Source organism: Martes martes (assembly GCF_963455335.1).
Source record: "Martes martes genome assembly, chromosome: 5".
In the NCBI taxonomy this organism is placed as follows: Eukaryota; Metazoa; Chordata; class Mammalia; order Carnivora; family Mustelidae; genus Martes; species Martes martes.
Genome location: NC_137892.1, coordinates 79877196 through 79901031, shown reverse-complemented (window position 1 = coordinate 79901031; position 23836 = coordinate 79877196). Strand labels below are relative to the sequence as shown.

Sequence of the window (23836 nt, the reverse complement as noted above, 5' to 3'; positions counted from 1 at the left end):
ATGACCTGAACTGAAATCAAGGGTTGGGTGCTTAACTGACTGAGCCACCCAGGCATTCCACTTTCTTGTTTTTAAATGTCAGGCTCTCTTTATTTAGGACCGTTGCACAGGACACAAGTTAGTCTGTATTATGTTTATTTCTGTCACAGTTTTTCTCTATAATGTTAAATCAATCTAAAATTTGATACAGTATTGAAATATAATTGGAAGTGTATTGTAATGGGGATAGTATTTGAATTTTGGACATTTTTTCTAGTATTTTTGTAAAAACTTCACAGTAACTCTATGACAGGAACTGTTTTTCATTTTATAGATGAGAGAATTCATAAGATTGGAGCAGGATTCTATAAATTTGGTACAAAGTACTTGTTCTTAACCTGTACTATAGTATTTGAGTAAGAATGCCCAATCAGTGCATTAGCACTGTGTCTATTTCTTTTCCCTTCCAAACCCTATCATCTTCTTTTAGGTACCTTTATCATCTTTTACTTTGTTACTTAGCCTTCTGTGATTTATTTCTTAGGCTTCACTTTTCTTCTTCTCCTTCCCCCTTTCCCCCCTTAAGTAGGTTTCACACCTGATGTGGGGCTTGAACTCAGGACTCTGAGATCAAGGGTTGCATGCTCTACTGTCTAAGCCAGTCAGGCATCCCTTCACGTTCTTTTTTTTATAGCGTATTCTACCTTTGCACTGAAGGCCTTTTTTGAGGAAGAATCCAGAATATTTCTTGTTCTAGATGTGTAAGAATCCAAATTTAGGGAAGTGAATTTTGTAGTCAGGAACTATGTTGAGGCTTAAAGGTAATATACCTGTTTGCTTATCTATTCTCTTTCTCTTTGACCTTTTAATTTTGATTGTTTATGCACAAATTTTTTTTCCCCCTTGAACATTCAGCCTTCCGTGTGGAATCATTTTCCTTCTGCCTGTGGTATATTGTTTAGGTTTTCCTTAGTAGGGATCTTTTCTTAGCGATTGATCTTTGAACAAATTTTCACTTCTGCCCTCTGCCATGATGGTTTTTTCAAGTCCTGTTTATAATCCAAGATTTTGTAAGGTTGATTAGTCCCATCTTCAGCATTTAGGTTCTGTTGTGGATACTCTGAAGTTTTTTTCTTATTTCTGTGGAAGTGTGGGTTGACGTCACCCCTTGCAGATGACCCTTTTCCTGTTGTATTTGTTTTCTTCCTTCATTATAGTAATTTTAACATAAGGACCTGCTTATAAGATAGAGAAGAGAAATGTGTGCTTAATGGGCCATATTGAACTGGAAGTGCTTTTCAGCATGTTTGAATTTTTTTATTTGCGGTGTACTGATAGAAGTGTCTTTTGCTTCAATACTTGAATTTCTCTAAGATCTTGGAAACTTTCATACCTTTTGCATTTTCTAGCACCATTCATTCCTGATTCTGAGGTTAATTAATTAATTAATTAAAAGATTTTATTTGTTTATTTGACAGACAGAGATCACAAGTAGGCAGAGAGGCAGGCGGGGTTGGGGGTGGGAAGCAGGATCCCTGCTGAGCAGAGAGCCCTATGCGGCTGGATCCCAAGGCCCTGGGATCATGACCTGGGCCAAAGGCAGAGGCTTAACCCACTGAGCCACCCAGGCACCCCCCAAATTTAATTTAATTTAGAGTTTGAGTACCAGGCTGTTAAGAATTTCTCTCAAATTTGAATTTTAAGTTTTGCTAATTTAAGTAATCTTTTTTTTTTTTTTTTTACAGTTTAATTCACACTGTCATCATGTGTTTACCAGAAGCAGTAATTGCAAAATTTAAATTGTTTAGTGTTATTCACCTGTTTGAGATCTTTATTCTCAATTTATGTTTTGGTGCCTTAATTGTGTATGTTCTTTAGAAAAGCTGTATATTGCTGAGTTAATTTCTGTGTTGTGTGCCTGAAGATTTTTTTCTTAGCCTTTATTTCTTAGGCCTTTTAAGGCCTCCAAGAGGTTGGAATGTTTGCCTTAGTAGGTGAGCCATGTGTTTAACCTATGGGAAGATTTGCTCTTTGCCCTTGGTCCTTGTTCTTTTGTACTTAACCATTAAAATAAATGAAGTATCATACCAGCTGTATATTTTGAGGAGTTTGAAGCCTCAGATGAGCTTTGAGAGTACCTTCATGTCCTTACTAATCCCTGTGTAGTTTAATTTTTGAGGTAATTTAGTAGGAAGTTTGGTTTAGTTTGAGGTTGGGTATCCTCACAAACATGTAGGCAACTCAACATCTTACAGGATCTGTCTTTCTTAATATATTATGCTAATTTTGATTTAGATTTTCTCAGCTTTTTCCCCTTAAATTCATTCTTTTACTCTAAGCTCTCCAACTATGAAACTGATACTTTGAGAATTTTTCTAAGGGAGGAAAGACATACTTCACCACAGTAATTGTGAACATGCTCACATGTAACACCACCTACACTAACTGAACTGTAGGGGTATGTATAAACTAAACTTTGTGGGCAGTTTTTCATATTTTAACAGCTGCAGTTTTCTTGAGAAAAAGCTTTGAGTTAGCAGCTATTTTCACTAGTACTGGCTTCAGAAGGATTGAATTCATTGCCCTGTAACTTTTGCATAATACCTTCATTGTAGTTAGGTGGCCAATAAATACTTGAATGACTTAGTATTGTGAAAATAGAATTCTGTTTTTTGTTAGTCATAACATTAGTAGAAGTTTAGAAATAGAGGGACTATAATTCCTTGTTTATTGATAATGACTATATGAGTGAGATAAGAATGAGAAGGAATTAGGAAAAATGTCTTTTTAAAATAGAGAAGGCAAAATATAATAAAATATAATATAACTTTATCTCCCAAGTCTTAGGTGCAACTAGGGTGAAATTTGCAATTAAAAAAATTTAAAATATGTTAGAGTGTACATTAATCTTGGTTTAGCCATAGTTAACATTTGAGGCCACTCTTGAGCTGAAATCATCTGTTACTTGACATTGCTCAATTCTTGCTATATTCTGTTTGATTATGTTATAGCTTTATTTCTGAAACAGGAATATAGCTCATACTTATTTAGCTTAGTTATTTTACCCAGGCAGCAGCTATTATTTTTAAATATAATCAAGGTTTGGAATATGTTGTTTTTTTGGTGGTTTAATTTTATGTATGTAACTCTTGGTCGTGCTTTATTTATGCAGAATATCCTCCGAATCCTAAATCTAGAGCTCCAAGGATGCTGGTCATTAAGAAAGGTAATACAAAAGACTTACAGCTATCTGGATTCCCAGTGGTAGGAAATCTTCAATCACAACCAGTTAAGAACGGGACTGGTCCAAGTGTTTATAAAGGCTTAGTCCCTAAACCTGCTGCTCCACCTACAAAAGTAAGTTCTGAATTGTTAAAATGCTAGTTTTAAGTTGGTACCAGTTGAGTTACTTTAGGAAAAGAATGTTAAAAATTTTACACCAAAGTGAGGGGGTTGTTGGTGGGGTACTTACTTCAAGTGGAAAGAGTTGGCTCATTGTGTGTCATTAATTTTAGTTACCTTTTAAATGGTGTGTGTGTTTGTCCATGTATATGTTTCTTGTTTCACTAGTAGTAAATGAAATCTAAAATTTTGTGTTGCCAGATAAATCTATGATATATGTACTTAATAATATATAGTGCTGTTTCCTTGGTGTTTAGTTTTAGGTTTTTTTGTGCTCCCACTTGTGTTTTACTGATAAAGCAAACCTAACTTTAGGTTAATAAAACTTTGAAAAAATAGCAGTGCAGCCAGATGTTTTTATCTGAGTGCCAGGCTTTGATTTTCAATTAGCAATAATCGCGCCTCGGATAAACCTCATTGGCTACGATACTGCCACTGCGCAAAGCTTCAGGCTTTGATTTTATTTGTATAAAAAGATAAAAGAGAAATATGTAGGAATGATTAAGATGTAATATGAAAATAATTGTTTTATGAGTTGCATGTAGTCATTTTTTTTTTTAAATAGGGTTCACTTTGTTGTTCTCCATATAAGCTGTTTTTGAAACACATTAATGTTTGTATGTTTTTCTTTAGCCTACACAATGGAAAAGCCAAACTAAAGAAAATAAAGTTGGGACTTCTTACCCTCATGAGTCTACATATGGCGTTGGCAACTTCAATGCTTTTAAATCAGCTGCCAAGAATTTTAGTCCATCAACAACTTCAGTGAAAGAGGTATGTCATCTGAAATTATTTCCGAGGAATGCAGCATATTTTAATCATGATAATTAAATTAACAGTGGACAGAAGGTATAGATTCATTAAATGAATACATTAAAATGAGATTTTTCCGTTCTTTCAGAAGCCATGGTTCAAATACTTTGATCTGTGCTAATCGTTTTTGCACTTTAAGTAGGAATAATTCAAATATTTTAAAACAATTCACAAGTATCCTAAAATGTAGGGAAAATAATACAATGAAATGCCCACTTAACCATCAGCCACAAGCACAGATTTTTAAAATAATTACAACAATTTGAATTTTGACATTTGTGATAGTTAATGCTATGCTGTAAGATTGAATCTTGACTGAAAATGAGGTTTTGTATCATACAATATTTTGGAGATGATGGACATCTTATTAATGTTAACACTAAAGGGGCCAGAGAGAAGAGGAAGGGAAAGATGCATATTTTATGGACTTTGAATGTCAGGTAGCTTAAGTATCTGTCATTTGACCAAGTTTCTGAAGCTTCTAGACGAGGGACTTCCCCGATTAGTTCACGGTCAAAAGACATTTGTTTCTATGTTGCTCCACTGTAAATTGCTCTGTGTACTGTATTGGAACATCGAAGCCTCTCATTTACTGGTTTTTAGTAAACCAGTAAATTTAGAAATTTAGAACTGGGATGAGAGGACCAGCTTTCTCAGCTGGTAATAGATTCCTTATGGTCTGTGGACATTATTGCTAACATGCGTTATGGTAGTTTTCCTTGGCTAAAAATCTCTGTGACACAGAGATTTTAACATTGTATTTTCTTTTGTATTCCACTGTTAAAACAAAACACCAAAAACAAAGAACTCCAGTACATGTCCCTCCCATCTCCCTCCTGCCCTACCACAAACATTTTCCTTGGTGAAATCCTACATGATAAACTCTCTGTGTATCTCTTTGTAAATAATTATAAAACAGATTTTATTGGAGTTATTAGAACCTTAGAACTCTGTCGAACACAGATTTAAAAACCACTCATGTATTATGGGCATATTTAAGTAGGTTTGGGTTTTGTTTTATTAAAATTATATTTAAGCTTTTAATTTAGAATAATAGTTGTTAGTAATATCAGACCTTAATTGTTTTATGGGATAAGAAAAAGAATTTTTTTAAAAGAAAATTCTTTGTTTACTCATTCAGTGGGATAACTAAAACAGGGATAGAGAAAAATAGACTTTAAAAACAATTTTGTGGGGCACCTGGGTGGCTCAGTGGGTTAAAGCCTCTGCCTTCGGCTCAGGTCATGATCCCAGGGTCCTGGGATCGAGCCCCACATCGGGCTCTCTGCTCAGCAGGGAGCCTGCTCCCCCCCCACCCCCCGCCTGCCTCTCTGCCTACTTGTGATCTGTCTGTCAAATTAAAAAAAAAAAAAAAATGCCTCTTGCAAAAAAAAAAAAGTAATAAAATCAATTTTGTATTGTGAATAGGGTGAAATAGGAAATTATGGTAGTTACTGATATTGTCTATGTATTTATTAATATTTCTGTATTTTTTTTCTTAGTGTAATCGCTCAAATTCCTCTTCACCTGTTGACAAACTTAATCAGCAGCCTCGTCTAACCAAACTGACACGTATGCGCACTGATAAGAAGAGTGAATTTTTGAAAGCATTGAAAAGGGACAGAGTAGAAGAGGAGCATGAAGATGAAAGTCATGCTGGCTCTGAGAAGGTAATTGAACTAGCGGTAACTCTTGGTTTAACATTAACATGTCATTGAAATATTTGGGCAGATACCATTGAAGACCTTTGAACAAACTTTAATCAAAATGGTCATCTCCCTGAAAGCAAGGCTAGTTTACTATTTATATAAAGAATGACTTCTTTGGGGTGCTTGGGTGGCTCAGTGGGTTAAGCCTCTGCCTTCAGCTCGGGTCATGATCTCAGGGTCTTGGGATCGAGCCCCACAGTGGGCTCTTTGCTCAGTTGGGGAGCCTGCTTCCTCGTCTCTCTGCCTGCTGCTCAGCCTACCTGTGATCTCTCTGTCAAATAAATAAATAAAATCTTAAAAAAAAATGACTTCTTTTCTGAAGCAGCTTTTTATCATTCTGTTGTTCTGTGCAAAAATGTTTTCTTTGTTGTCCGTCTTGCCTTTCATCCTTCTGATTTGCCTTTGTTGAATAAAGTGAAGACATAGAGTCAGAAAACTGTGGGTATCCTTCACAGCTTAGTTCTATATCTTTTGAGAAGTTCTCCTAAATTTAACGATTATAATACTTATGTATTATATCTGGAAATCTAACCAAAATCTATTAAAGTTTTCAACAAGCTGTATTTTCTAACTCATTCTTTTTTTTAACTCCCTAAAAATCAGGATGATGATTCATTTAATTTGCATAACAGCAATAGTACTCACCAAGAAAGGGACATAAATCGAAACTTTGATGAAAATGAAATTCCACAGGAGAATGGCAATGCCTCAGTAATTTCCCAGCAGATCATTCGATCTTCAACCTTCCCACAAACTGATGTTCTTTCCAGTTCACTTGAGGCAGAACACAGGTTAGTATTCATTTTTACTTTTTTCTCTGCATGTTTTACATCCAGGATTTTGAGATTAGTAGAAATGTTGTAATTTATTTAACAGTTTCATTGGGCTATTTACCACAAATTTCCCCCATTTTAAGTGTACAGTTATGATTTTTGGTGTATTCAGAGCTGTGGAACTGTCATCACATTCTGATTTTATATTTCTGTCTCCCCTAAAAGAAAAACCTGTGCTCATTTGCATTTCTCCCTTTTCCTCTATGTCCTAGGCAACTACTAGTCTATTTTCTTTATAGATTTGCCTTTGCTGGATATTTTATATAAATAGAATCATATATTTGATGTTTTATGTCTGGCTTCTTTCATTCACTTAGCATAATGCTTTCAAATTCATGTCGTAGCATGTGTCACTACCTTGTGTGTCTTTATTAACAGTACACTGTATGGCTCTATGACATTTTCTTCAGTTTTGATGGGTATTGAGTTGTTTGTATTTGGTGAGTGTTCTGGATAATGCTACTGTAGGATCATTCATGTACAACTTTTTGTTTGGACATGTTTTTGGTTCTTTGGGTGGGTGGATATCAGGAGTAGAATTGCTAGGACATAAGCTTAACATTTTGAGACTCCCAAGCTATTTTCCAAAATGGCTGTACCATTTTACATTATCATCAACAATATATGAAGGTTCCAGTTTCTGCATATTTTGACCAACACCTGTTACCATCTGTCTTTGATTAAGCCATTCTAATGGATATGAAGTGGTATATTTTTGTGGTTTTTAATAATGCATTTCCCTTAAAAATTAGTGTTGACTGTTGAGTATCTTTTCAAGTTCTTGTTAGCTATTTGTATGTCTTCTGTGAAGATACATCTGTTGAAATTCTTTGCCCATTATTAAATTGTATTATATATCTTATTATTGACTTGTGTAAAAGTTCTGTGTATATTTTGAATACAAGTCCTTAATCATATATAATTTGCAGAATTTTTTCCCATTCTGAGTTGTTTTTTCACTTTTTCATTGGTACCTTTTGAAATGCAAAACCTTTAAATTTTGATGAATCATTTTTATCAGTTTTTCCCCTTTTATTCCTTTTTGCATGTTTTGTGCATGATGTGAGGTATAGGGGTCCAAATTAATCTTTTTCCATGTGGATATCCAATTGTCTCAATATGTGATTTAATTTTTATTGCAAACTTTCAAGAGCACTTTGTGCTTCTGTTATTATAGTCTTAAAACAGTTTTTAAATGGGGAACTCTTAAGTGAGTTAGTCTAAGAATTGAAGAGTATTGAAGTCTAGAGTGAACTTTTATGTTTTGTTCCTCCCGTGATTCTAAAATTAAGAGCGGTATTTTGGTAGAAATGATTTACTCTTCATGTGGCCTTGAAATAAACCTTTGGCTCAGGTCATGATCCCAGGGTCTTGGGATCGAATCGCGTGTTGGACTCATTGCTCAGAGGGGAACCTGCTTCTCCTTCTGCCTGCCGCTCCCTGTTTGTGTTCTCGGTCTCTGACAAGTAAATAAGTAAAATCTTTAAAAAGTTTTTTTTTTTTTTTTTTTTTTTAAATGTTCTTTAGGACCAGGCTCAGTGTGGAGTGATAACTTCTTAACAGCCTCTGTTGTTGATTTGACTTTCTGTTTAGTTCAGTGCCATTTCTTTTAGAACTTCTTTTAATTCTAAGACATTGGGGATGTAGGCTATACCTACTATGGAATAACTTTTAAAAGTTTTATATTAAAGACCCCTTTATATCTTTGTCTTTCTGGCTCAATTCATACATTATTCTTAATTTCTATGATGGTTTTTGTTCCCCTTTACCAGATTATGTCTTGCTCTTTTTAGATGTGGCTATAACTGTTGTGTATGAGAATACAGGCATTTGTTTTAATTTTGTAATCCTCCTATACTAACTTGGGCTTCCTTTTACCTAAAATAATTTATTGGGTGTACGATAAACGTGAATGCCCATTTGATGAGAGTTAATTTAACTAGATTAGTTTTAAGCTAACTTAACTAGATAGTATCTTTAAATTTACTTGTTTGGGCAACTGTATTTTGTTACTGTGCATTTAGTATGAGTGGATCAGTAACCATACTTTTTATTTCTGCCCAAAGGGTAGGATTCCTTTACCTCATGATATGGTTTATGATTTGTGACTCTTATTGTAGGCTGAATACTGGCTGCAGTGTCATACGTGCAAAAACTAGTAAACATTAATTCCTTTTAAAAAGATAGGTATAGGGGCGCCTGGGTGGCTCAGTGGGTTAAGCCGCTGCCTTCGGCTCGGGTCATGATCTCAGGGTCCTGGGATCGAGTCCCACATCAGGCTCTCTGCTCAGCAGGGAGCCTGCTTCCCTCTCTCTCTCTCTGCCTGCCCCTCTGTCTAACTGTGATCTCTCTCTGTCAAATAAATAAATAAAATCTTTAAAAAAAAAAAAGATAGGTATAAATCGACATTTCAGTATTTTTTCCCATTATTCTAATAGAAATATTGTATACCTCCTTTGAAGCTGCTATTCTGTAGTATGGATATAATTCATGAAACTATTTATCTACTGACCAGGGATCCTTCCCTGTGTCTCTTTTTTACAAGTAGTGCTTGTGTGAGCCACCTGGGTGCCTCAGTTGGTTCAGTGTCCCAACTGTTGATTTTGGCTCAGGTCATGATTTCAGGGTGGTGAGATCAAGACCCTTGTTGATTTCTGCAGTGAGCAAGGAGTTTGTTTGAGATTCTTTCTCTCCCTCTGCCCCTCCCCCTGCATGTACTCTTTTTCTCTCTCAAAATAAATAAAATCTTAAATAGTACCCATATGAACATCCTTGTATTTATATCCTTAAACATTTGTGTAAGTGTGTTTATAAAACAGACTACTAGGAATGAAGTTGATTGGTCAGATGGCACACATAATTAAAATGATCAGATTCTGCCATGCTAGTACCCAAAGATATGTTTTCCAGTTCCCATTCTCACCAGTAGTCATTTAAATATTTCTAGTCAGACAGTTGATAGAAGAGAACAGGTCTTGTGCAGACAAGAAGTGTACAAACCAGATGTTCTAATGATAGTAAAAGATGAGTTCTCTTTTAGGGAGTTACAGCATAGGCAGTAAAAGAATAAAGATAAATTACCTACTTGTAGAAACTATTAAGGCTGTAATAAAAGTTGAAACTTAATAGTAAAGTTGAAACTTAGTACCTTTTTGTTTGCTATTTGCCTTCAGTATTTTGTAGCAAAAGAAGGTTGAGCCACAGTTACTTAGAAAGTATTCTGATGACCCCAATACCGGTAATGAATGATTTAGTGTTATTTCTTCATCTGCAGACATAGTGTAAATAAGTGTTTTGGTGGTTTCTTCTTTGGTTCATGGAGATACAGGGAGGGACAGACTTGTCAGTTCCATACCTCGACAGATTTTGGTCCTCTGCTGACTACTAACGGGAGAAAATGGAGAGAATAGGGTTTAGGAACTAAGCCAAATAGAGCCAAGAAGAGGTGGTCTAAAATTGGAATAAACTCTAGGGGGGTTGGTGAGGAACCCATGCTACATGAAGAGATTATCAGTGTTGACTACCTGAATGAATATTTCATTCATATATATATATATATCTTTTTTTTAACTTTATATTTAATGTTGCACATGCTAAAAAGGATTCCAAGTCAATAAAAAGAGGACATAACCATTTTAATTTAAATTTCTTAGCTTGAGTTTTCTTTCTGCTTTGTATAGTGTATGTAAGTGTTCTACAGATACACATTAATACTTTTTTTTTTTTTTGAGGTAGCAAAGGTAATGCCTTCTTTTGGATTTTGGGTTTTATTTCTCGAAAATGGAGTGGTATTTCTTCTCTGTGGCTTCAGATTTCTATAAACTTTGCGATTCTTAAGTTTTGTGCATATTAAGTACTTAACATTGGTTGAATTTAATGAAGCAGGTGTCAGTGATACAGTTCTCAAGGATGACAATTCTTAGTTCATATGTGTAAGCTAAAATATAAAATGAAAAATACATGAAACATAAAATATTAAAAACACATATATTCTTAGTTTTGTTGTCAAGTTTCAGTATATCATCACCATAGGATAGCTTGAACGTTAAGGGTCGGGGATAGTTGTTGAAAGCATCAAATGAGTGCCAAAGAAATTCAAGGGAGTTTGGGATGATCTCATGACTTTAGTGCCAGTCACAGTAATTGAGACCTAAATCTTTAAAGGTGAGACATTATTAGGACAAGAAGGGGGTGTGAAATGGATATTTAGAGTTGAATACATACCTGGTTTGTTTAGGGCCAGTGAGTATCTTGAGGGAGTGTGTAGTCCTTAATGGAATTAGAATGAAATCGAAGAGCCAGGGCCTTTGAGATCTATTCAAGCTTCTTCATTGCTTGAGATGAGGAAATAGCTCAGAGAAGTGGCTTCTGTACCTGTTTGTGATAGAGTAGGAATTATGACCCAAGTCCTCTGCTTCTAAACCTATGCTTTTTCGAATGTAAGAAATGTGAATTTGTGGTCATTGGTGTTAAGGAGTTTGTTCTTTAGGAAGTGGGAAGCAATTGGAAACACACAGCAGAGTATTGTGAAAGTGTAAGGTGGTGTATGGGTGACTTGGTAATAGTTTGAAAAGGCAAAGGTGTCCAGATCACTGTCACAGTATATTACTAACTGTGGAGCAAAGTATTTGTTTTGAAAGCTATTCCAGAAAGTTAACAGTTATACCAACTGGAAGGAAGGGGAAATGTGTGAGATTGGACATTCAGGAATGCTTGCCTTTTATACAATTTGAAATAATTTGTTTCATTTGCATTATTGTTTAGTTAACTTGCAGTTAACTAAAGGATCTAGCAAAAGCAGTTAGATTGTTTCACCTATCTAGATCTGTAGGCTCTGAACTAGGTGGCATTGGGAATGGAAATGCCATTCCATAAGAAGCTGTCTGAGTTGAAGAGTGAAGACACTGTTGGATAAAAAAGTGTTAAACGACTAAAAGGAATGAGAGAAATAGTAATTGGCAGTGATTTGTGACATTTTGGTCTAGAGGGTTTGGTGCAATATAAACTGACTTGGAAGGAGGAAACCAGAATTCTCTTTGCTTCTTTGCCATCAAGTAAGCCAGTTATTTTACTTATACTGTCTTGATTTTTTATATGTAAAATATGGGTGTTATGTTAAATTTTATTCAGATTCTCTGAGCACTGATATTCTGTGAGATTATTTGAAAAGGTACAAGACCTTTGTTGCAGGCTCACGTTGAAAGATGAGTAGGTGTGAATAGAATAACAAATATGTAAAAGAGATAATTTTTTTTTAAGATTTTATTTATTTATTTGACACACAGAGTGAGGTCACAAGTAGGCAGAGAGGCAGGCAGTGGGGGGCAAGAAGCAGGCTCCCCACTGAGCAGAGAGCCAGATGTGGGGCTCTATCCCAGGACCCTGAGATCATGACCTGAGCCAGTGGCAGAGGCTTAACCCACTGAGCCACCCAGGCGCCCCTTAAAGAGTTTATTTATTTATTTGAAGAGAGATAATTATTAAAAAACTAATACAGACCAATACAATATATGTAGCTGTATAAGAAACAAACTTTGAAATAGTTAAGTCAAATGCATCAGCTTTGACTATGATTTTCATATTTGTCTGACGGGAGAAAAGTCATTGGTCCCTGCTAATGATTTTTTTTTTTTTTTTTTTTTTTAAGACTCTCTGTGCCTAAGATGGAGGTATTCTCTTAAAAATTGGAAAGAAGGGGCCCCTGGTTGGCTCAGTGGGTTAAAGCCTCTGCCTTTGGCTCAGGTCATGATCCCAGCACCCTGGGATCGAGCCCCGCATCGGGCTTTCTGCTCCGTGGAGAGCCTGCTTTCTCCTCTCTCTCTGCCTGCCTCTCTGCCTACTTGTGATCTCTGTCCATCAAATAAATAAATAAAAAATCTTTAAAAAAAATTTGGAAAGAAAACAGAATAGCCATATTATTTATTTCATTTACTTAGATCCTAGTTAAAAGCTTTCAAAAAAGTGGTCTTTCTGTTACTGTAGAACACAATGCCCCTTTCACATTGAAATAATGCGTTGAGGTTGATGACTGGCATACACCTGAGAGGTAATATCAACAGGTAAATACACTGTAAAAATGTAAGGTGGGGATAAGATAGCTCAGTTGTTCAAAGCAAAAAACATAATGTGGGGGCATCTGGGAGTGGGTTAAAGCTTCTGCCTTTGGCTCAGGTCATATCCCAGGGTCCTGGAATTGAGCCCCGCATCGGGCTCTCTGCTTAGCAGGGAGCCTGCTTCCCCCCTCTCTCTGCCTGCCTCTGTCTACTTGTGCTCTGTCTGTCAAATAAATAAATAAAATCTTAAAAAAAAAAAAAAGTAATGCGTAGCTAAGAATATGATAGACTGTGGGGATATTAAAGAAAACCAGGAGGAATATTATATTGCTTTTCTTTTAGTTTACGTTTTTAGCAATTTTTTATTTTAGTTTCTGAGCTAGAGACCCTTCTGCAAATTTCCAGCCTAGAGAACCTCTGACAAAGGTTAAAGTTGCACTGTTCATTCTAAATCTTAACTAACACAGTTTATTGGGCTTTAATCTTACTTGTTCATTTTCAGAAAGATTGAAAGCATAGAGTAAAAAAGTTTTTTTTATGTGTTTCGAGGACTTTTTATAATGGATGTGGATGGTGTTTTCTTGAACACAGTGTAAATGGTATTATCCTACTTGGCTGAAGCTCTAAATTAAATTTACCTATTTCCCTACCTTTTCAGATTGTTAAAGGAGATGGGCTGGCAAGAAGACAGTGAGAATGATGAAACATGTGCTCCCTTAACTGAGGATGAAATGAGAGAATTCCAAGTTATTAGTGAACAGGTGAGAAGACCTGTATCTTACAAGTTCACTTTACATTGCCTTTCCTTAATCAGAACAACATATTAAGCATTTTTTAAGGGAAGGGAGGTTTTATACCTTTCTATTTGGGAATTTATTAGACACCACAGTATATGTTGGAATTGCCTTTGTTTTAAACCAGTGTGCAGTGCTTAGGAATTAGTATAAATAATATGTCTGTGATTTGTCATGTTTCTGACTTTTTTTTTTTTTTAATAGTGTGGGGATAAGTAAAAAGCATCAGTAGCTTTCCAAGTAGCTTCACCTTTTATCCATCTCCTTGCATAAGAATATTTCAAGTTCTGAAACATCTTGTTTTTTGTTTCCATAGTCTCCTTTTTGAAAGAGTATTAGGAAATGTTTGATAGAATTGGAATTGCTGGATCATATGGTCATCTGTGTTTAACTTTTTGAGGAACCACTCATAACCATTTCTCCACAGAAGCTGCACCATTTTATATTCCCACCAGTGATGCTCAAGAATTTATCTTATCTTACCTTACCTTACCTTACCTTATCTATTGATAAGAGCTATACTAATGATTGCCAAGTAGGTATCTCACTGTGGTTTTAATTTGCACTTCAGTATTGGTTAATAGTGATGTTGAGAATCTTTGCTTGTACTTACTGGCCATTTGTGTACCTCTTTGGAGAAATATTTATTCAAGTACTTTGACCATTTTTAATCAGGTTCTTGTGGAGTTGTGGTATTTCTTTATATATTGTGGATTTTAACTCCTGTTTCTACATGATTTACAAATATTTTCTCACATTCCATAGATAGCCTTTTTACTCTTTTGATTATATTCTTTGATGCATAAAAGTTTTAAATTTTTGATGGGATCCTGTTTACCGGTTTTCTTCCTTAGTTCTCCCTACTTTTACTGTCGTATTCCAGAAATCCTTACCGAACTGAATGTCCTGAAGCTTTTCCCCTGTGTTTTCTTAAATCTGTGATCGATAGTTTTGATTCTTAGGTTTAAGTCTTTGATCCATTTGTGTTAGTTTTGTTTGTGTTGTAAGGACCTGCCTTCATTCTTGTGGATATATCTGTCAAAACTTTGTCAAAAATCATTTGAGAATGCAGTTTCTCCTTGAAGAACACAGATTTCAATTGCATGAGTCTACTCAGATGCCGATATTTTACAGTACTGTACATGTATTTTCTCTTATGATTGTCTTAACATTTTCACTTTTTACCTTTAAGAATGCTGTATATATAATAAATATAACTTAGAAAATATATATTAATTGTTTTCTGTTATCTATTACGCTTCCTATTCAACAGTAGACTGTTAGTAGTTAAGTTTTGGGGAAGTCAAAAGTAATGCATGGATTTTTGACTGCATGGAGTGGAGGGGGCATGTTGGTGCCCCTAACCCTTGTATTGTTCAGGGATCAACCATATATATATATTTTTGGGCTTTGTATTCCACTGGTCTTTTCTGTGTGATTTTTTTTTTTTTTGCCAGTACCACATCGTCTTGATGACTTCAACTCTGAAATAAGTGTAGAAACCAGGAAGCATGAAAGTTCCAACTTCGTTGTTGTTTTTAAAGATTATTTTGGCTATTTGGAAACCCTTGAGATTCCATATGAATTTTAGGATTGGTTTTTCTACTTCTGCAGAAAATACCTTTGAGATTTTGGTAGGGATTGCATTTTTTCTGTGGATTGCTTTGGATGTAATAGTCACAGTCCAGGAGTATGGACTGTCTTTACATATGTTGGTGTTCTTTAAGTATTTGCAGCAGTGATTTATAGTTTGCATTGTAGAAATTTTTGGCCTCTTTTGGTTGTTTATTCCTTATATTTATTTCTAAGTGTTTATTCTTTTTAATACAGTAGTAAATAGAATTGTTTTCTTACTTCCTTTTCGGCTTATTCATTGTTAAGGAAGCACAACTGACTTGTGTGTTGATCTTCAGTGTGCAACTTTGCTGTATTTGTTCTTAATTCTTACGTGGAATCTTCAGGGTGTTCTACATATTAAGGCCATGTCATCTGTGAACAGATAATTTTACTTCTCCAATTTCACATTTCTTCCTTCCCAGCTTAAATTTTTTATTCAGAAGTTCTTAGTGCCTCATGTTATTTTTCATAACATGGTTGTGAAGTTAATGATGTTAGTTTTAAGGGTTTTTTTTTTTTTTTTTGGTCTTGTGTTTTATACTTAATATTTTACATAAAAACATTGACTTTAAGTGCACAGTAGGATGAGTTTTGACAGATGACAGATGACAGATGTATAACAGTCATCCCCCCCCGGCATTCAATTCTTCTACTCCCAGCTATAGTCCATGACTTGTTTTGTTTTTGTCACCTTGATTTGTTTTTGTCACCATAATATGTCTCTCGAGTGTTTCAGTAATTGAACCAAGTACTGTGTAGTTTTAGATTTGGCTGCTTTTATACTTTTGAAACTCATCCATGTTTGTTGAATAGTAGTCCACTATATGGATTTACCAGTTTGTGAATCTGTTTAAACAGTTCTGAATCTGCTGAAAGCCATCAAGAGAAAGCCACCAGGTACCATTACCATAAGGTAGTAGTTCCAAAGAACATAAATATTTATCTGACAAAGAGAGTTGGCTTTCACCTTCATGATAACTGGGCAGGTAGATAAAATCCTACAGAGTGATACAAAAATTTTGTGCATTCTGTATGTTGGAGAGCAGTGGCATGTAAGTATAATGTCCAGATTATCCTAAACTAATGACATGGATACGTTCATATTAATGAAGACATATACCATTTGACACAAGTACCTGAAAAATCATTAGGGCTTGATGCTATTTATTAAAGGATTTATATTTTAAATGTTAACAGAGAGACTCTGATTTCAAACTCCATTTTTTAAATTTTGCCCAAAATATTACGGACTTTTACATAGATGAGGTCCTTCATAGAGTAACATTTTAATGTGGTTAGAGGGATTTCCATGTAAAGCAGAATAAGGTGAGAGCAGGAGAGAGAGATCCAGTGTGTTGGAGGTATTTCTGTGTGTGTGTGTGTGTGTGTGTGTGTGTTTGTGTTTAAGGGATGTGAAACAGTCATTTGTACACAATGAAATAAAGGTGTAGTATAAAGTATACATTGGAAGGGCAGTTTGGAAGACCAGAATCAGGATGATTAGTTGGGAATATATTATAATAATTAGAGGAGGGAGAAATGATAGTAAAAAACGGTCTTGATGAGACTGAGATCTGAAATAGAATCAGTAGGATTTTGAGAATTTTAAACTCTGAACTGCTAATTGTATCATTGTAAACAAAAGTATAGGAGGAGCTAGTTTTTAGGAGGTTTTTAAAAAGAACATGCTAAGTTAGATATTTGTGGGGACAGTGCAGACATTTAGAGAAAAAAAAAATTTTTTTTTTAAAGATTTTATTTATTACAGAGTCCACACGATGGGGGGAGAGGGAAAGGGACAAGCAGACTCCGTGCTGCGCATGGAGCCCTATAGGGGGTTCCATCCCAGGACCCTGAGATCATAACCTGAGCTGAAGTCAGACTCTTAACTGAGCACCCAGGTGCCACCTCCCCCTTCTTTAAAATCAGTAAGTTCTCCAGCTGATTTTGGGCTGTGGAAAGATGAGACAGCATTGATGATAAGTATATGAAAAGCAAGGATAGAAGTTTAGGGGGTGGTAAAGGTGTACCTTTAAGAAAAGGTCAGGTTGTGTTTGTACTCATCACAGTGGCTGAGAACACCAGGGGATGCATACATGCGCTTTGGTTTTTCTTAGTAAAGGTGGTATGAGGTCATTTATTCAAAGTGAAGGGGGAGGTAGCTTAAACTGTATAATTTAGAAAAGGAAATCTGCTATGGAAAATAGAGAAACAGGAAGGGCAAAAGGAAAATTGAGGGCTAAGACTCTAGACTTGTTATTTCTTGTTTATGAAAGTCTGTAACAAAATTAGCTGTGATGTAAGCAGCTTTTTTTGTTTGGATCATAACCTAACACTCAAGATTTAATGATTTAAAAAAAAAAAAAAGAAAGAAAACCCTCTAGAATGTGAAGCTTCTAGACAGGTCCAGATAGTGATATAGGGGTGGATTTGGTCTTATAGAAGGTTGTATTTAGAGATTTTGGTGTAAATTACTAGAAACTCATTTTTCATGAAAGAACCTCAAAAGACCAGTTATTAGAGATTATAATGTTACCATTATTAATGTAACTTAGTTTTGTGTCTTTAAATTGTTTGTAATTTGGATCAACATCCTCCCCCCTAATTTGTGATCTTTGGGCCCAGTTCTTATTTACTACCATCTAACCCCTTTAGTTTTGATTTCTCATTTTCAGAAATGGAAGACTATTTTTACCCCAATATTAGAATCTCTGCAGTTAAGCAAAGGCTGTATTTGATTTTGTTATTTTGTGGACATAACTTGAATACTTGCCTACTGGAATGGTTTGTATTCTATTTATTCTGTAGTGAGTGTGTGAATAAAGCAGTTTGTGGGGTGTGTTAATAGTTCAGTTTGGTCAGAATAATAAAAATAACAGCTGAAGCTTAATGGCTGCTAATTTTATTCTAGTTAGCACTGAAGGTATTTGGTACAACTTTCACTTAAATGAAAATTTGGAAAGGATTATTTAGTACCTTAACAAGTGATAGGGTTATGTCCACACCTACTCTGTCTGGATTGACAATTTATGCTCTTTTCACGATGCTAATAATAAACATTAATTTTATTTATCTACTTTCTGGTTTGGTAGGTATTAATTGTGGTTCTCTAAAAGGTAAGGATGTATTCCTAGGGAATAATTTGTTAGAACAGTTGAATCAATTACTGTATTTAACTAGTTTTCCAGAAATGATACCATCTGGAATTTTCAGGGTAGAAGACAATTTTTTTAATGTAGTCATGGTTACATTGAATTATTACACTATTCTTAACTTATAAGTAACCCCTGGAGGAGGATAGATTATGTATTTAATATATTTATTTTTGATCTTTTAGTTACAGAAGAATGGTCTGAGGAAAAATGGTATTTTGAAAAATGGCCTGATCTGTGACTTCAAGTTTGGACCCTGGAAAAACAGCACTTTCAAACCCACTATTGAAAATGATGACACAGAGACAAGTAGCAGTGACACATCAGATGATGATGATGTGTGAAGGATTTCCTAACAGCTTTAGAAATTTTAGTGTGATACATCTCTCATACAGTTTGGGGTGAATTGTAAAAATGAAGAACTATAATTTATGTAGTAAAATACCCCATTAGAAGATGATTTTTTTGAGGGACTTCACTATGAAGAAAACCAAGAATGTTGTGTTGGGCTGTGTTGAACATTATTTCTTTGTAAATGAATGTTGTAGAAATGAGGACTTTGGTTGATCCAACATTGACTTTCTTCATCACTGCAGCATTTCTCTGACTAGCAATGTGACGATGTAACAAATGAGATTTTCTCATTTAATAATAAAAAATTGTGTAATGTTTTGCAAAGCTTCTGTCTTAAAATGTCCAGGTCTTAAGAAAAAAGGCAGCTTACACTGTTTTGCTTGCAGAGTCATATCTCTTTCGTACAATGGAAATCCTCAAGTCCACTTTGTGCCCCCGCCCCCAAAAGGACAATGTAGCATGTTGGCTAAAACTGGAGCAAAGTGCACTAAAACATTAATTTCCTGAACTCAAGTGTTGTACTAGTCACCTTTTAAAACATAAATTGCTCTTTAGCCATGTGTAGTTCGGTAAACGTTACAGGAAAGACTTGACACACTTTCTTCCAAATTTTAAGAGGTGATTTTCAAGAACTTTATTTGGGTATGTTTTCAGACCAGGACTTTCAGAGATGATGGAAGAGTCTTGTGGGAATACTTATTTTGATAAATTATTACACATGCAGAAAAACTGATCACACTGACTGGATCTGTCCACACATGGAAAATAAACTGGATTTTCAGAATATTGTTGTTCTCTCTAGTGTTCGAGGTTTTGGTTTCTAAACACAAAATGCTTTATTTACTTATTAAAACAAAGTTATACTTTCTTTATTAAAGATAGTGATTACTTTCTTAGTTTACAAAAAGAAAGTTATGGAAAATATCCTTTTTATTATCAAATGCTTAACAAGTTTATTAAATGAATGTTGTTTAAATAGTCACTTTATTTTTCACTTGCATATTTTAGAATCATTACTGTTTCATTGCTGACTGGAAGAGTAATTTAGCTCTGTATATTTGTATTTTGCTGTTACTTGTTTTGTTTACCTGCATTTGCTTATAGCTTTCCTCATCCCATTTCCGTCCATGTTTAAATATATGCTGATTGTAAAGGGTGTAATCTCAGCAAGAATGTAGGTTTTCCATTAGATTAAGCTAATCGTCAGTTTTTTCTTCTTTTAAATTGTATTTCTCAGAAGGCTGCAGTGGTTTTGCTGTTTCTACCTCAAGGTCCTGCCCAAACTTCCCAGCTTTCAAGAGAAGCCACATTTTTTGTTCACACTGAGACTGGTGGTGATGGGGAAGTTAAAAACAAACAAAAACCAAAAGCACAGTTTTATCCCCACAAAACTAAGGATGAGTTAGAGTGGTAACAAAATACTAAATAGATCTTAAAGTTATCTTTTTAAATAGATTCCTAAAATACACCACAATGCAATCTAATCACCTAGCGTTAAATGTACTATCACATCCCAAGTATGCTTTGACAAAGCTCTGTCAGTATCACATAAGGAAATGTTTGGGGGACTCTTAGATTGCACTGTTTGGTTAACAGATTAATGAAATCTATCCGATGTAAAATGTATTTGCTAACATAAGCTAAAAAGGGACCTGAGAAATGTGGTTTACATTAAAAATCTAACTGTTTCTACTGAAGAGCTTTCAGAAAAGATTTCTTAAGAAAATTTTTCTGGCATCTTTTGCTTTATATTCAGATAAATTTTTTTTATCTTAATTCTTATCACTTAAGTAATGTTTATTGTGCATTCATGGCATTGATACGGACTGTGTTTTAGTTTACCTTTTATAAGCATGGTAAGTTACAGTGGTGTGGTTTATTCTCCTTATTAAATGATAGTATCAACAAGTTTGGTTACTGAGTGGGTGGATCCATACAAAGTATTTCAATAGAACCATTACATCTTAGCATAATTTTAACTTGCTCTCTGAATAATGGGTAGCTGGTAAAGAGTTTGGACCATATTGTTTGAAAGGGAGCTCATAAGTACTAGTTAAATTGGACATCTAGTGCGGAATTGTTGAACTCAAAAATAGGCCATGATGGGGGTCTGAAAAAAAGTACTTTGGGCTGCTACATACTCAGTTTCTCCACAGCAGATTATTATTATTTTTTTTTACAGTCCACTTCACTAAAGTATAAATTAACGTAAACTACACATTTAAAGGTATCATTTGATAAACTTTGATTTGTGAAACCATCACTGCAATCAAGGTAGTGAACAATACCTGTCATCCCCAGAAGTTTTTTGGTTTCCCCTCCTTTGTAATCCTTCCCTCTTACTACTACCTCCCTCCTTTCAGCACTTCCTCCCCCCTTTTTGGTATGAAATGTAATAAATGAGCAAAAATCTTACGGTAATGGGTTTAAAATAGTATTTCAAAAATTGTATCTTAATTTGCTTTATATTAAGATAAGGATTAGAATTATTTATATTTCCATAAATCTATTTCTATTAAAGTTGAAATAAATGTAGAAGTGTTAATCTGAAAATAATCAGATTGATTTGGTAACACCAGATTTATATTAACTATTAAAAATTCAGTGTCTTGAAGGGCCTGATTCCTATAAACAAAAACTTTAAATTCCTTTTGTTAGTGTTTATTTTGTACTGTTGTTAGAATATGGTTATATGAACATATCTTAAATTTAGGAATATGTTATAAATGACTTGCTTTTGATTCAAAAAAAAAAAGCCATCATTAACTTGACATCACATTCTGTTTGGATGCTCCGTAATCTCCTACTCATAACTTTATAAGAGGTGTTTTATTAAGTGCTTTTATTTGAATCTTCTCATTTGGGTTGTCCCAACAATAATAGGGACCATTAATTCTAAGAAAGAGCTTGCTTGTGGTGGAAACTAGAATTTTTCTCTAAAGTACTGGAGAAGTATTTGGTAAAGAGTATGTCATCTCTTTGTTCTGAATGTGAATTGAGTGAGAACCAAAAGCATCTCTTTACCAGCAACAGGACATAAAATGGAATAAGAGCCTTGAAATAAGTGAGTGTCCAAGGTTTGGTATTGCAAGTTGCTTTTCCAAGGCCTCAGGTCCCCATCAGAATTTTGAAGTCTGATGGGTGCCAGCGATACAAAGCCCAGATAATAGCTCAGGTAACAAAAAGCAACAAGTGATGAAGTTAAATCTCTCAGTAGTGCATACTTCAGGCTAAGTAGGCACAGAGAAGAGGGCATTACTGAAATTATGTTCTGGAGTGGAGATGAGGGAATGATCGCGTGTCTGATAGGGGAAAGCGGTAAAATCAGTGTACTAAGCCTGAACCCAGAAACTAGAGACGAAGCTGCAAGGTGATAATGCAGTTAATGCACACCAGAGGTGCTGCATGGACTGTAAATCCATAGAATTAGGAATAAGTTGCGGTTAGGACTGAGAACTCTACTATACCTAACGAGAGGCAGGGCTAAACCACTTTTAACTGGATCCGAAGTTCAAAATGCCTGCTTTACCCAACCTGGGTAAGAAGGGATCTGATTGAAGGTGGAGAATAATTAAGTGTACATATGAAGCCTATACTAGTTCACATTTTAAATATGACCAATGACTAACTAGTATTTCTTGAATCTGCAACTTCTCAGGTAAATCATAAATAGACTAAAATGAGGACCTGCCTAGGCCAGGCTCTCTGCTGAAAATACAAAGAATAAAAACCCTGTGCTGAAGTTGATCACAGCCTGGTAGGAAAACCATGGCAAATTAGTTTTCAAGTATGTGTAATGTATAGGGTTAGTGTAGGGCAGGGTCAGAGGGCTAAGATAGGCTTTCCAAAGGACATCATAGCTTGATTTTTTTTTTTTTAAGATCTTATTTATTTATTTGACAGAGATCACAAGTAGGCAGAGAGGAGGAAGCAGGCTCTCCGTGGAGCAGAGAGCCCAATGTGGGACTCCATCCCAGGATCCTGGGATTGTGACCTGAGCCGAAGGCAGAGGCTTTAACCCACTGAGCCACCCAGGCGCCCCTCATAGCTTGGTTTTAATGAATGAACAGTTTACTAAGTTACAGAGGGCAGAAGGAAATTTTAGGCAAAGGGATTGGCTCGTGCAAGGGCATCCTACTGCCAAAGACGTTAAGGAAACCTTAAGGAGTTAAGTGTAAGTATAGGAGCAGGAGAAGGAGGTAAAGCTGCAGGGACCAGATCACCGAGAACCTAGTTGACCATGCTGACCAAACTTTGATTTTACCCTGCAGGCAGAGGGGAAACTTCAAAGACATTAAAACTGGACTGCCAGACTCAGTGTTCCTTCTGTTTAGCTTTAAAAATCCTTGAACATGATTGCTTAAAACTGCAGGGACAGGGGGCGTCTGGCTGGCTCAGTTGGAGGAGCATGCATCTCTTGATCTTGGGGTCTTGAGTTTGAGTCCCACATTGGGTATAAAGATTACTAATAGAAATAATAATAATAATAAAACCCCACAGGGACGGGTGGAAGTGTTAACTTGTGAATGCCTCATTCCAGGTGTGACTTTAGTTGAGTTGTCTAGGTAAAGGAGTGTGTGTTAGCAATGAAAGAGGCAAACTGTTGCTGGCATGTTGGGGGAAAGTGGCCTGCCTTAGAGAAATTCCCCAAGGCAGTCCATCAGTAATACCTTCCATAATGACTTAAGAAAAATGAGGTTCTAAGAAGTAATATTTCTCTTTTATAAGTAAGCCTTTTTTCTGTGTCCAAAGTAAATCTGAAAGTTTTACTAAAAATAATTTTGGGAGGGGCGCCTGAGTGGCTCAGTGGGTTAGAGCCTCTGCCTTTGGCTCAGGTCATGATCTCAGGGTCCTGGAATTGAGCCCCGCATCGGGCTCTCTTCTCAGTGGCGAGCCTGCTTCCTCTTCTTTCTCTCCGCCTGCCTCTCTGCCTACGTATGATCTCTGTCTGTCAAATAAATAAATAAAATCTTAAAATAATTTTGGGAAATTGCCATAAACATAATGTAGTGTTAGTGAATGAGGAAACCTGAAGATAAAAAGGTGTGGCCCTTCCTCAAGAAACATGATTATTTAACCTATATATGTTTGTCTATATAACAGTCCAGGGAAAGTAAGTCTTGGATTCTT

General features: G+C 35.5%; 1 protein-coding gene across 4 annotated transcripts in view; it reads left to right on the top strand.

Annotated features, from left to right (window-relative positions):
- Nucleotides 1–20614, top strand: part of GPBP1 (GC-rich promoter binding protein 1) — a 76483-nt gene extending 55869 nt beyond the window's left edge. For 2 of the 4 annotated variants that reach the window (XM_080803628.1, XM_080803630.1), the window contains 6 exons: nt 3152–3336; nt 4015–4155; nt 5697–5864; nt 6507–6694; nt 13448–13550; nt 18538–19219. In XM_080803628.1, the coding sequence (XP_080659754.1) occupies nt 3152–3336; nt 4015–4155; nt 5697–5864; nt 6507–6694; nt 13448–13550; nt 18538–18696 (944 nt within the window). In that variant the 3' untranslated portion in view covers nt 18697–19219. Of the gene's footprint in view, nt 1–2420; nt 2438–3151; nt 3337–4014; nt 4156–5696; nt 5865–6506; nt 6695–13447; nt 13551–18537 lie in introns of those variants that run through there. The other 2 variants (XM_080803631.1, XM_080803629.1) reach the window with 2 other exon arrangements.
- Nucleotides 20615–23836: the final 3222 nt, after the last annotated feature.